General features: G+C 30.5%; 1 protein-coding gene across 1 annotated transcript in view; it reads left to right on the forward strand.

Moving 5' to 3' along the window:
• The window catches only part of LOC134715902 (cGMP-specific 3',5'-cyclic phosphodiesterase-like), a 37,060-nt gene extending 24,225 nt beyond the window's left edge, over positions 1 to 12,835 (forward strand). Inside the window, exons 12-22 of the mRNA XM_063578456.1 lie at positions 850 to 996; positions 1,753 to 1,860; positions 2,125 to 2,234; positions 2,829 to 2,916; positions 5,061 to 5,161; positions 5,644 to 5,721; positions 6,235 to 6,373; positions 7,439 to 7,522; positions 8,199 to 8,292; positions 8,862 to 9,001; positions 12,214 to 12,835. Of these exons, the coding sequence (XP_063434526.1) occupies positions 850 to 996; positions 1,753 to 1,860; positions 2,125 to 2,234; positions 2,829 to 2,916; positions 5,061 to 5,161; positions 5,644 to 5,721; positions 6,235 to 6,373; positions 7,439 to 7,522; positions 8,199 to 8,292; positions 8,862 to 9,001; positions 12,214 to 12,303 (1,179 nt within the window). The 3' untranslated portion in view covers positions 12,304 to 12,835. The remainder of the gene's footprint in view (positions 1 to 849; positions 997 to 1,752; positions 1,861 to 2,124; positions 2,235 to 2,828; positions 2,917 to 5,060; positions 5,162 to 5,643; positions 5,722 to 6,234; positions 6,374 to 7,438; positions 7,523 to 8,198; positions 8,293 to 8,861; positions 9,002 to 12,213) is intronic.
• The last annotated feature ends 1,251 nt before the right edge of the window (positions 12,836 to 14,086 follow it).

Consider the following 14,086-nt stretch of genomic DNA (forward strand, 5'->3'; position numbering starts at 1 on the left):
AAAGGAGTAGGGGCATTAAGACCTAGTTTTGGCCCAAGACAATAAATTGTTTGATAACTATTTCAAATTGGCACATAATGTTTAGAAATGCATAGGGTCAAGAAATATAAATAAAAAACATAAAGATTTTTATCTGATGACGTCACAATTACGTCATAATTTGTACTATATTCTCAAAAACGAAGAAAAACACAGAACCTGTGCAGTTTTCTATCTGTATATCTGTTGCGGAAACATCCTGCACAGCCTAGAAACAACAAAATAAATTAACAGAAACTTTATTATAACAATTGGCATAATTGCACCAAATATAAAGTTGTTTCTTGGGTGTGCACATACTTTTTCAATCTAAAATATACTGAAAATTTGATGGAAAGCAAGGAAAATCACGAGATGTATCAAAATATGCAAATTAAGTCATGATTTGTTGCTATGGTAACGTGTTCGATGTCAAATTTGTTTTGTTTTTCTTAGTACCTTATACTTAAGTCAAGTTTTCAGTAATTTAAGAATATGTATGATAACTTAAATTTGCAGTAGTTTTTGGGCCAAATAAGGGCCTTTTTGCCCCCACTCCTTTGTCGTGTGACCATGACGTCATCAACGTTTTTTCATGTTACGCCAGTTTAAAATGGAATTTAGAATTAAGTTATAAGAAATAACTGTAATATTTTGTGAGTCTATTAGAAATAACATAAAAAATATTACAGTCATTCCTTAAATACACATGTCATATTATGTCAAGTTATTTTTTTTAAATATATAGTTTTGCTATGATTTAAATGAAATAAAACATTTTCAGTTTTAGTTGTTTTAGTATTTACTACATGCAATTGTTTTTTTCTTTAGACATGTGATATACCTGCTGCTGAAAACCTTGGTTTATATACATATGAGTTTAATGATTTGCCAATGTCAGAAGATGAGACACTAAAATCTACAATAGCCATGTTCAGAGATTCAAACATAATCAAGAAATTCCGTATTCCTTATGATGTGAGTGATATTATGTACTTTCCACAGCTTTAGCTATACATGTATATAGAATTCATCACCAGGAAAACCCAAGAAAAAACTTAGATATCGAAAAAGCTCACAAAGACTTCTCCCAGTTTACCCATGCTGAAGAGTGGGATTGTTTGGCAGTACAGGTTGTGTAAATAGGTTGCCATTTTTTGTCACAATGGGGATATTTGAGTTGATGTCTAGTTTATTTAAGGGATTGTGCCACCCTCTCTGCTAATGTAAGAACCCATGCAACATTTATTGAAGGGATGCCTCAGTGTCATTAAGCAAAGGAAATGTCTGCACTTTTTTAAGTTTATATTCCAGTGGCAGTAAAAATTTCTAACCTTTCATACTACTATAAGTTAATTCTTCTTTGCTTAACCTAGTTCTTGTCCTTAAAATGCATTTTAAATTTGCTATTGGACATTAAACAAACAACAGTTAATCAATCATCAACAGGAAGGCCCATCCCTCCCCCAAACAAACGAACAAACAAAATAACCAACACAACACAAACTGGAATTATTACCAGGTTATTATTTATAATGTACTAGTTTTAATATAAAACATAAAGCATCATAATATATATTTACCTCATAAGATTTGAATGGTTCAATGTAATTTATGTATTTGAAATCCAGAGTAACAGTTCCATGACATTCTTCACCAGAAAACAGGAATATTGCAAAATTCAACCTTTATGATTTATCAATTGTGATTATAAATTCTCTATTTTTATTTTAGGTGATATGTAGATGGACCTGTAGCGTGAAGAAGAATTATCGACCAGTAACTTACCATAACTGGAGACATGCTTTTAATGTGGCACAGACAATGTTTACAATTCTATATGTAAGTACTGCATGGAGAAGTTTTCATTTATAAATGGATTCCAAGTGGTGATTAAACAACCAACACTATATCATTATTCAAACAGGCATTGACTCTAATTCCGTATAAATCTTGTTTTATAAGTTTGGAGTGTGTACTATTGAAAGAAAGAAAATACTAATAAGCAACCTTGTAGCTTACAAGAAAAAAAATAGAAAACAGTATTGTTTTTGTTTTTTTTATACACTTTTTCAAGTTTACAACAGAGTTCTATTTTCTATTTAGACTGGTGGACTGATACCATTGTTTGATGACTTAGAAGTATTTGCTCTCCTTGCTGGATGTCTCTGTCATGATTTAGATCACCGAGGGACAAACAATGCCTTCCAAGTCAAGTAAGCTTAGCCATCACTAACCTTGTCTTTTTAAATGTTTGTCAGTGAAATGTGTGGGTTGAAAATTCACTATTATCCACTGAAGCCAGTACCATCATAATGTGTCCCTCTATTTTTCTGTCATGAAATATTAAATTGTGTGTGCCCGACATTTTTCTTATCAAAATCAGCTAGCTACTTCAAAATTTAGTAAAAACACAGCATTCTTAATTCAAAATTACAAAAATTTTAAGATATCGTAACTAAAAAAAAAAAAAATGACAGTAAAATTAAAATTGATCAGTCATATATAAAATGACTAACTAAAAATTTAAAAGAGGTATAGAGTAACCATTTTGAGCTTCAGATATTTGATATGAAACTTCATGTATTAAATGACATTTTACAAGTTTTTTTCAAGGAACAAACACAATATTTTCTCTCAAACAAATTTATTGTATTATTTAGCATAAGACTTTGCCTCGTTTAACAATATTAAACAGATTTTTAAAAAAAGATTTTCTTTTATTTCTTTTCTTATCTAAAACATTACTGATTTGTGTTGTTGATGCTGACATTTTTGAACTTTTATTACATAAATTTGTTATCTTTCAGAGTAGAATCTCCACTAGCTATGCTGTACAGTACTTCTGTGATGGAACATCATCATTTTGACCATTGTATTATGATATTGAATAGTGAGGTAAATATAGACTCATTCCATGAATATTAAGCATTTTATATTTTTTAGTGTCTGAACATGGTTGTACGAACATTATACAAAAACTAGAGGCTCTAAAGAGCCTGTGTCGCTCACCTTGGTATATGTGCATATTAAACAAAGGACACAAATGGATTCATGACAAAATTGTATTTTGGTGATGGTGATGTGTTTGAAGTTCTTACTTTACTGAACGATTTTGCTTCTTACAATTATATCTATCATGAACTTTGCCCATTAGTAACAGAGAACTATACTTGGTAAAAATTTACATAAATTTACCAAATTAATGAAAATTGTTAAAAATTGACTATAAAGGACAATAACTCCTTAAGGGGTCAATTGACCATTTAGGTCATGTTGACTTATTTGTAGATCTTACTTTGCTGAACATTATTGCTGTTTACAGTTTATCGCTATCTATAATAGTATTCAAATCGCTATCTATAATAGTATTCAAGATAACCAAAAACAGCAAAATTTCTTTAAAAATTACCAATTGGAGGCCAACAACCAGTTGTCCAATTCATCTGAAAAATTCAGGGCAGATAGATATTGACTTGATTAACAATTTAACTTCTTGTCAGATTTGCTCTAGATGCTTTGGTTTCATAGTTATAAGCAAAAAACTGCATTTTACCCCTATGTTCTATTTTTAGCCGTGGCGGCCAGGTCATCGGACACATTTTTCAAACTAGATACTCCAAAGATGATTGTGGCCTAGTAGTTTCAGTGGAGATTTTGTAAAAGATTACTTAGATTTATGAAAAATGGTTAAAGATTGACTATAAAGGGCAATAACTCCTAAATGGGTCAACTGACCATTTTGGTCATGTTGACTTATTTGTAGATCTTACTTTGCTGAACATTATTGCTGTTTACAATTTATCTCTATCTATAATATTATTCAAGATAATAACCAAAAACAGCAAAATTTCCTCAAAATTACCAATTCAGGGGCAGCAACCCAACAACCGATTGACCGATTCATCTGAAAATTTCAGGGCAGATAGTTCTTGACCTGATAAACATTTTTATCCCATGTCAGATTTCCTCAAAATGCTTTGGTTTTTGAGTTATAAGCCAAAAACTGCATTTTACCCCTTTGTTCTATTTTTAGCCGTGGCGGCCATCTTGGTTGGTTGACCGGGTCATGCCACACATTTTTTAAACTAGATACCCCAAAGATGATTGTGGCCAAGTTTGGATTAATTTGGCCAAGTAGTTTCAGAGGGGAAGATTTTTGTAAAAGATTACTTTAATTAACGAAAAATGGTTAAAAATTGACTATAAAGCGCAATAACTCCTAAACGGGTCAACTGACCATTTTGATCATGTTGACTTATTTGTAGATCTTACTTTGCTGAACATTATTGCTGTTTACAGTTTATCTCTAACTATAATAATATTCAAGATAATAACCAAAAACAGCAAAATTTCTTCAAAATTACCAATTCAGGGGCAGCAACCCAACAACCAATTGACCGATTCATCTGAAAATTTCAGGGCAGATAGATCTTGACCTGATAAACATTTTTACCCCAAGTCAGATTTGCTCTAAATGCTTTGGTTTTTGAGTTATAAGCCAAAAACTGCATTTTACCCCTATGTTCTATTTTTAGCCGTGGCCGCCATCTTGGTTGGTTGACCGGGTCACGCCACACATTTTTTAAACTAGATACCCCAATGATGATTGTGGCCAAGTTTGGTTTGATTTGGCCCAGTAGTTTCAGAGGAGAAGATTTTTGTAAAAGTTAACGACGACGGACGACAGAGCCAAGTGATGAGAAAAGCTCACTTGGCCCTTCGGGCCAGGTGAGCTAAAAAATGAAATGATAGGATAGGATTTATAAATCAAAGGAACAGTTCTTTTATTGATGTTATTGTCTCAGGAGTTGATGGAAGACTATCAAAGATAAACTAAACAGCTGGTATCTCTCTATGAGAAACGATGTGTGCAACCCTATAATATGAGTCTTTGATGTAACAGAACAGAACTTCAATAACTTGAAATTTATAGAAAGGAAAGAGACATATATTGCTAAATCTAATTAGTATAAGAGACTTATTCTTCTCAAAGAAGGAATGTCATGACAAAATGACAAGATTATATTTTTCTCTTCTAGGGTAATAATATTTTCCAGTCTTTGTCATCAGAAGAGTATAGAAAAGTTATAAAAATGTTAGAACATGCCATTCTATCAACAGATTTAGCATTATATTTCAAGTAAGTAGAAAAAGGAAATGGATATAGTTTTATTCAGTTTGACTTGATTTTTTAAATCAGTTATTTTACAGCACTTGAAAAGTGTAAACTTTTCCTTTGTAATATGACTTCCTTGTTACCCTTTGTAGATAAAGCTGTGTTCTAATTTAAGCACAAAATATGTTTGACACATGCACACAAATTATCTGTTTATATTCTCGTTATTTTCATAAAATGTAAACGTTTTAGCAGTTACATTAATTTTTCTGTATATTGTCTATCAAACCACATATATTTACCCTGCTTTTAATTTTTGAATATAAAAAATGTAATGTACAGACTCAATGGGGAAAAAGCTAGTACAGCCAAACATTGTTAAGGTATTTTCATACACTTCGGCCTATACGAATACAGTATTTCGCCTATTAGAATCGAAATAATTCTTTCATGTCAACTCTATGCTCACTTTTAAATAATTCATTGGAATTACTATCTATTTATAGAAAGAGAGGAGATTTTAAGAAGATTGTGGATGAAGGAGAAAAAGAGTTCCAGGAACCAATCAAAAAGGACCTGCTAAAGTAAGTTATTTCTTGCAAATAAAACTAAACTGTATTAGATAGAAGGGTATGTAAAGGGTCAATATCAGAAAGCTATAATGCATTTGTTGTGTTCATAGTTTGCTATCTTATCTATTGAAAGGTCTCAATATCTTTATACCATTGATGACTGGGGTATAGAAGTATAATATATGGATACAGAGGATAATCAAAAAGATCAATCAATTTATCTAATATAAATTATGACATGTTTTCCTGCCAACTGTTACTGTGTGAACAAATTTGCAGTGAAAAGATTATATTGGTTACAATTAATTTATTGTACAAATTACTTATTTGACTTGGCTTTTACTCATATTAAGACATGTACATATAAGTAGTTAAAAATCAAACCTAGTGTATTACTACCACTTAAAATGTTTATTTACACACAAAAAACATAGTTTTCTTATATTTGTTAGAAATGTTATGCTTTATTGCATTCCCATGGTAATGTCTACCATGCTCATATTCAATGTAATTATCCCTTTGTAGAGCCATGATGATGACAGTATGTGATGTAGCAGCCATAACTAAACCTTGGGAGGTCCAGTACGAAGTAGCTCATCTTGTGGCTGCTGAGTTCTTTGAACAAGGAGATATAGAGAAAACACAGTTAGGGGAAAAACCTATTGTAAGTATAATTAGTGACTAATTTAATGGATAAAACTTGTGTAATCATTATAAATAATAAAGCATAGGAAATGTATTGATTCCTGTCGTCTGCTGTAATGACAATTCCCACTTGTGTTTTACTGCACAGTTCATGTGCCTATTACCGGTACGTTCCCATCATCCAAGTGTTTGTTGGGTTTGTGTTCCAGTTACCAGTAGGTGATACTCTCTAGGGTAACCAGTATAAATAGTTAAACTAGTTAGATTTGATAAATTCTTTCAGACTGCTTTCGTGAGACTAATACCAGTATTTCAATTGAAGTTGTTGAAAAAATACACAATGTTGCTGAAGAGCATTTTCTTGAAAGGAAAAATGGTTTATGACATTATATTATGCAATTATCATACATGAAATGATTACTCCTGTAACCATAACAACTCCATAAAAAGTGTAAAATCCACACCAAATTGGTTTCTTGTGCTTCCTACTCTTGAAAAGAGGAGCAATTGAGGAAATCTTACTCCATGTCCAGACAAGCCTTTCCTCCATAGTGACGCCTTTTGACGCCACCCCATTTACTCCATATTGATGCATTTGGACGCCACCCCCTTTACTCCATAGTGACGCATTTTGACGCCTGTGTACTACCTTAGTTGAAATGCGTCAACTACAAAGTGTCCGCAGTAGACTTAATAAAATTTGTATCCAATATGAAAAGGAATATTGTAGGAATAGCCGACTTGAATTCATTTGATGAAATATTTGTTTTTCGCAATGCATTAATACTTTAAAGCATATTTTTAGCATTTTATTGAAAAATCCTTATGCGAATCAAGTGTGCAAAAACAACAAAAAATCAATGGAAGAAAGGGTTAAGGTAACACCAAATTCTATACACAAAGAAAAGTAAAAAAATACCATGAGGGTTTTTGACTTTGGACTTGCAAATAACTTAGGATTGAAAAAATTAGGGGTTTCATCTCAACTTGCCCACGGATGGATTGGAATTGAATTTTACTACAATCATTCTTAGGCTGTTTAGTTTTCAAATTGATGTAGTATGTTTTTTTAAATTTGTTTTAGGCCATGATGGACAGAGATAAGCAAGATGAACTTCCAAAAATGCAAGTTGGTTTTATTGATGCAATATGTATTCCTGTATATAAAGTAAGTAAAATATCAATATCTGTCTGAAGGTAATAATGCTCAAATGAAAATATGGATCGTTAGTTATTGTATTATGTGCAAATGTAGTTTTCATGATATATATAGAAAAGAATATGCAGTATAATTGCCAGTAAAACAAAATGACACAGAAATGCAACCTCTATAGTTTTGCCCATCTATAACTTAGAAAATTGCATTTTCATTTTTGTCTCCATGCTCTTACAAAAGTTTGTCTCATCCAAATTTAATGGAACTCATGCTCAATACTAAGAACCATAACACTTAAACAGAGTTTGAATTTGGGTTGTGAGTCATTTACCATTCTTGAGTTTTGCCCAACTTGGAAAATTGCAAAGATTGAGCAATGGTATTGGTATCCTCAGACACATTTGTGTATTCTTTGTGAGAGAGTTTGGGCACATATATTCATTGTTAAATGACCTTCAAGAAAATTCTCAAAATCTTTTTCTATCACTTGTTTAGCCAGAAATCAGGAGGAAATACTGACAGAGGTATTATAAAAATTTGCCTAAAGAAAACTTTAACAGTTTGTATTAGGAATATGATGACTCACTTAAGTGCAGAAATAATAATATATAAATTGGGTTATTTCATAAACATGTTCTTGTCCTAAGATTACATCATTTACATAACACAGTCCTCTGTATTTTTTCAGATGTTTGCAGAATTAAATCCAGGGTTAGAACCAATGTTTGTAGGTGTAAGCAACAACCGCAATAACTGGCAAGCTTTGGCAGAAGACAATGAACGTAAGATAATGGGACATGGACATAGTAAAATCTTATCTATTTAGAAAAAATCTAAGATGTATTCTGATTAATTACATTCAGTATTGTTATTTTTGTTGTGAAAGTTTATATTATTATGTAAACTAGCAATGGTATTTTTGGATTTATTTCCTTCTTATCTTTTTAATACACTATTACCCTCCCTCCCCCCCCCCCCCCCCCCCCCCCAAACACTTTAAAAAAAAGTAGGGGAATACTGTTTTACTTTTGTCTTTCTGTCCATCCCTCTCTTGAATATTTTTTGTAACATCTTTCGGAGAAGCTTCACCTTAAGGATTTCTGAAATTTTGTTTCAGAGATAATGTAAGTCAGCTTTAACTTGTGATGTATTTTCAAATTCATCTCTCAATAGCTCCCTGTTAACCAAACACTTACTGAATTCACGAAAATGTGTACTCAGCAGTGTAAAATCAGTTTACGTCAGACTGACCTAAGGTTTGGAAATTTACCATTTCGTATAAATAATATATTTGTATTATTACAATATTATGAAGACTGATAGCTTGAATTTATATCAATTTTATATGTAGCAAAAGTAACAGAAATAGACAAAGAAATTGAAAATGAAAAAGAAAAAGATGAAATCAAGGAAGAAAATGATTCTCCACAGACAATAAAACCTCCTAGAACCAGTAAAGTGAAACCAGACCAACCATTAACAGCAAGAAAGGTAAACAGAACTTGTATATAGATTCTCCTGAAACCATAAAACCTCCAAATACTAGTAAGTAAAAAAACAGACAATAGGAAAGGTTTACATGACTTGAATATAGTAATATTAATCCTGAACCGGTAAGGTATAACCAGACCAACCTTTAACAGTATGAAAAGTTTGATTTAAAATGTTACCTTGCACTCATTAAACCTTTCAGAACCAGTTAAGTTAAACAATTCAAATCATGAGCAGCACGGAAGGTTACAGAACTTGTATATAGAAAAATTAACTCTCAGGATAAAATTTGAAAATCACGGCCCAGGCCTTGTGTAAACAATCTATGGCTTCCATGAATTATTTCGATTCTAATAGGACAAATACAGTCATTAAATACTGAAGCGAGGATTGGTTGGTTTGATGTGTGTGTGGCTGATTTTTTTACTCCCTGTTAGATAAAGCTCAAATATCTTAATAAATCTGTAGCCTGCATGGGTTTCAGTGAATAACTGCTAGAAACAAACCTGTTTAATTCTTCTAATTCTTAAACCCAACATTTGTCATATTTAATTTACATGATTTTCTCCTAAGCTATCGTCAAATCCAAAGTTGACATTTCGTAACTAAAGAGCCGCAATGTTGACTTGCTGAAATTAGTAAATATGCAAATAATGCAATAGAATAGAAAATGAAACAAAACCTACCTCAAAAATCAGTTTACATACAATATCATATGAATTTCCATGGTTCAGGTAAAAGAAAACTTTCAACTTTAGCGGTTTCATTTGTATGATGTCATGTTTTGAAATGACTTAAATGCGCCAAAAAAATTAATAGACTTTCGCTGAATTTTATTTCATTTTTATTTTGTTGATTTCTCTGAGCTATTGTGCATTACTGCTTTTTATTATGCATCTGAATAAGAACAGTTATTTTGTCTTTTTTTAATTGCACTTTTTAAATCAATAAAATCGCCAAAGGGTCTGCAAATAGGTTCCAATACATGATAACTTGCGTGGGAAGTATATTGTAACAGCCATAATTATGTATATCTCTGAGTCTGCGCTAAGTAAAGATATATCGAGAACTTTATAACATTGTTGTTTACAAAGTGAAAGAAGCACGTCATATTAGAATAAATGGTTGATTCTAGGTATGACATCACAAACTATTGCATTAACAGTGAAGGTTCTGTTGTCATTATATCCTTTTTAGACTTTTGAACTTCAACTAATAATCAACATTAGGAATAATGAAACACTGTCTATTGTTTTAATAAGTTCAAACATTGTCAGTGTTGTATCTACTTGACATATGATATGCTGAATTCATATTTAAACTTCTATGTGTCATTTCATGTCTTTTTTGTTTGTTTGCTGCATTTTTGACTACTTTGATTCAAATGATAAACTGTTTGTTCTGTTGATTAAAGAACTGTTTCTATCAACTTCCTCAAGGCATATCGACTACTGAATTTAAAAAAAAAGAACTTTTATCCCTTTCCTCTATGGATTTTTTTTTACATACTTGATTCACATAGGATTTTTTCAATATAGAAAAAAATCACCAGGTTTAAAGTCTTAATGCATTGGGAAAACAAATATTTCATCAATGAAATTCCAGTCGTATATTCTCATGAATATTCTTTTTAAATTAGAAACAAATTTTTATTAAGTCTAATACAGATTTTTCGTAGAACAATGTTTTAACTGCGGCACTACACAGGCGTCAAAAGGTGTCATTATGGAGTTAGGAGGGTGGCGTCAAAGGTGTCATTATGGAGGAAAGGGTTATTGAATTTTTTCTGCAAAAGTATTTCAGGCTTGTTTTGAAAATACTGGGTATCAGTATTTTGGGGATAAAGTCTCTTCTTTACATAAGAAATGTATGTGGAGATTTAAAAATAAAATTAACTAAGTATAGCTTTCGGAAAATATTTTGCATAAATTTATTTTTTTCAAATAATAAAAATAAAGTAAGTGATCACACGCCCAAAAATAATGAGTATTGCTATGGAAAATGTATGAACAGTTGCTAAATGTCAGGATTGGTTATGATCAGAGCTTATTTGGTACAAATGTCATTAGCAAAAATGATCACTAGCTCGTATAAAATAGACTCAATTTTTACAATTTAATGGTAGTTCTTTGCACATTGGTTAAAAAAAAAAGCTATTGAAATTATTTATTAAGGAGTTCATCAGTCAAAATTCAAAACCCTTATTACTCATATATATTTATAAATTTTCAACCATAGGTTTCCTCTTAAAAACCAGATCATTTTAGGTATGTTATTTGATGTATATAATTTTTGTCAGCAACAAAATTCTGAAACTTGTCACATTTTTATTTATTTTTTAATTTGCAATAAGTAATCAGCTTCTGAGCACAGCTTAATCTTGCATGAATAACTTTTATACTACCTTTGGTGGATCTTATTTCCCTGTTTCAATGTATATGATATTCTAAAGATTGTAGCAATAAAGCACTTGTATAAAGGAAAATATGCTATTTCACATGCAAGGAAAGGTTGGTTTTTTTCTCTAATAAAGTGACTCTTTCCAGAAACTCCTGAGTTTCAAGTTATCATAATTGTCCATCACAACTGTTAGTTGCACCTTACATTCTTCATTATCTTTTTTGTTCTGGTTTATGGTGAAAGTTTACCTTAATTGTTGTAAACTTTGAATTATTAGAAAACTGCATTTGTAGTTATGCATTCTACTGCATGTTCTGAAGTATTGTCAAGATCAGCAGATTTTCTGACTGTCAAATACTGAGGTATGGTGGTCATCATCATACTTAAATAATTTGTTAAGAAAATATTGTTGAAAATGATATTTAAATGAATAATTGTTAACCCTTTACCAGGATGTGTGCATTACTTTTACATGCATTACCATTTCATTGGTACATACACAATCATTACCTTTGTGTGCAGTTCATTTGGTTTGCAATCATTCATTTTACATGATTGTAAATGCATCTTGAATCAAAATTCAACATGACTGGTGAATATTTGCATCTTGAATCAAAATTCAAAATTACTTAGATTATTCACTTATCAATAGAAACAGAGTACTGTACATTCTATTATTTCCTGTTAAATATATAAGAAATAAATATATGATAATTACAAAATTAATTCCATGAAATATAGGAACCAATAAAAGCTTTTTGTTTGGTTATATGACCATTCACTCATTTTAATATTCATTCATTTCTTTTCAGAGTTCAATTAAATCAAAGCAGATTACACCACAAAAGAAAGTAGCTATTAAAGAACCAAAAGGCAAAACAAAAATATGTACGTTAATGTGACAAAAAATATGTTCAGACATGAGCAGTGTGATTGTTACAATAAACTGTTTGTTTTGTATACTATCTGCTGAAAAAAGTGGGCACCTTCTGATAGTTAGTGTTGAAGTTGACCTTCAAGTGACAAAGAAAACCATAGATACAGACTGTTCAGTTCGATTGAGCACAACATTTTTCTTCAAATGAATCACTCTAGGATGTTTTATTTTTATAGTGTGATATATATTTATTAAATTTTTGTTTAAATATTGTATGGTAGAGTTCTAATAAAAGTCATGCAAGACTTTTATTTATATTAACATTGTAACTTGTTGGGCCTTTGTAAGTGCAAACCATGATGGTACTAGTATATAGAATTTGTCTTGTAATATAACAGTAGTTTTAACCAGATAGAGAAGCAGCATCAAATGCAATGTTTGTTGAGCATTATATTGATTCTATTGACAATTTGTTTAGTATGCATTATTTAAAAGGTATTGCCTTTTATTGATATTTTCCTGTGATCTTTCTGTAAAAATTTCCATCTCATACTACAGACTTTTTCAAGTAGAAAGAGAATGTATGCCATCATATGTATGATATGATTACTTCATTTATAATATTTAGAAAAAAAAAAATAATAATCAATAGTCCTTTCAACTTGGCTTCACCTCATCTATGGTTTATTGCCCTTTAATTAGATTGTAGCTGAGAACCTTATTCTAGTTAGCAGAACCTCTGATAATCTATGAATTTTATAATTATTCTTTGTATTATAACACAATTATAGTGTGAATTTTAATTTGGCTGTCAGATTTAATTATAATAAAATGTATACAAAATATTAATTTTGACCCTTTGACAAAAATAAAAATTCAAATAAATTGCCTTTGACAAAAAAAAAATTTCAAATAAAAATTCAAATAAATTGAACCACACACTTTATCTGAAAAATTTCATTGGATATATAGCACTTCGACAAACACTAAATTTTGATCATCGAGAAGCTTAATATTTTCTTTAATAACAGAACGTTATTTAAAAGTTTAGGTGATTCTAACAGAGTTATCTCCCCATATTGTTTTGTACCCCTAAAGAAATTAAAAAATTGTATGTCGCAAGACTTATTACTTTAAATTTGATTGTTTTTTAAATTTAGCTAATGTTTAGATTAAATATTTGTTTTTCATAGTTTTTTTACTATTGGATAGGGCAGCTAATAATTAGGGAAATTTTGTAAATGGTTATTGTCAGAAGGGAATATAAAGGACTGACACAGATTGTAATTTCTCACAAACAAAGTTTGTTAAAAAACTATGATCATTTAGATACTCTTGATAACTCACCCAAGCATATTATTGATTGTGGTTTATAAAGTATATAGTTTAGAACTAACATCTAACTTTTGTGTGCAGTCAAACTCTTCTTTGGTTTCCCCGTCAAATAGAATATTTGTCAGCTATATAGCTGTTAATAAGCTCATCCTGACCAAATAAAAGTATACAGGTCTTACTTATGATTAGAATTTAGTTTTTAATATATTATATCATCCTTAAAAATAATTCATCTGTGGCTTGCTGTATTCTCAAACTGAAACAACAGTAAATAAAAACTAGGTTATGGTTAACAAAATGTTTTGTATGGAGTAAATGTTTGTTGTAATATTTAACTTATTTTTTTAATACGAACATATTGAAAGTCATGATAAACATTTCAATTCCAAGTTTCTTTTGAATTAATGAAGGAAGTTGGCATGGGAAAAAATATATTTAATTATTTTTGTTTTTGTTTCTAAGAATTGAAATGT

Source organism: Mytilus trossulus, chromosome 4, assembly GCF_036588685.1.
Source record: "Mytilus trossulus isolate FHL-02 chromosome 4, PNRI_Mtr1.1.1.hap1, whole genome shotgun sequence".
In the NCBI taxonomy this organism is placed as follows: Eukaryota; Metazoa; Mollusca; class Bivalvia; order Mytilida; family Mytilidae; genus Mytilus; species Mytilus trossulus.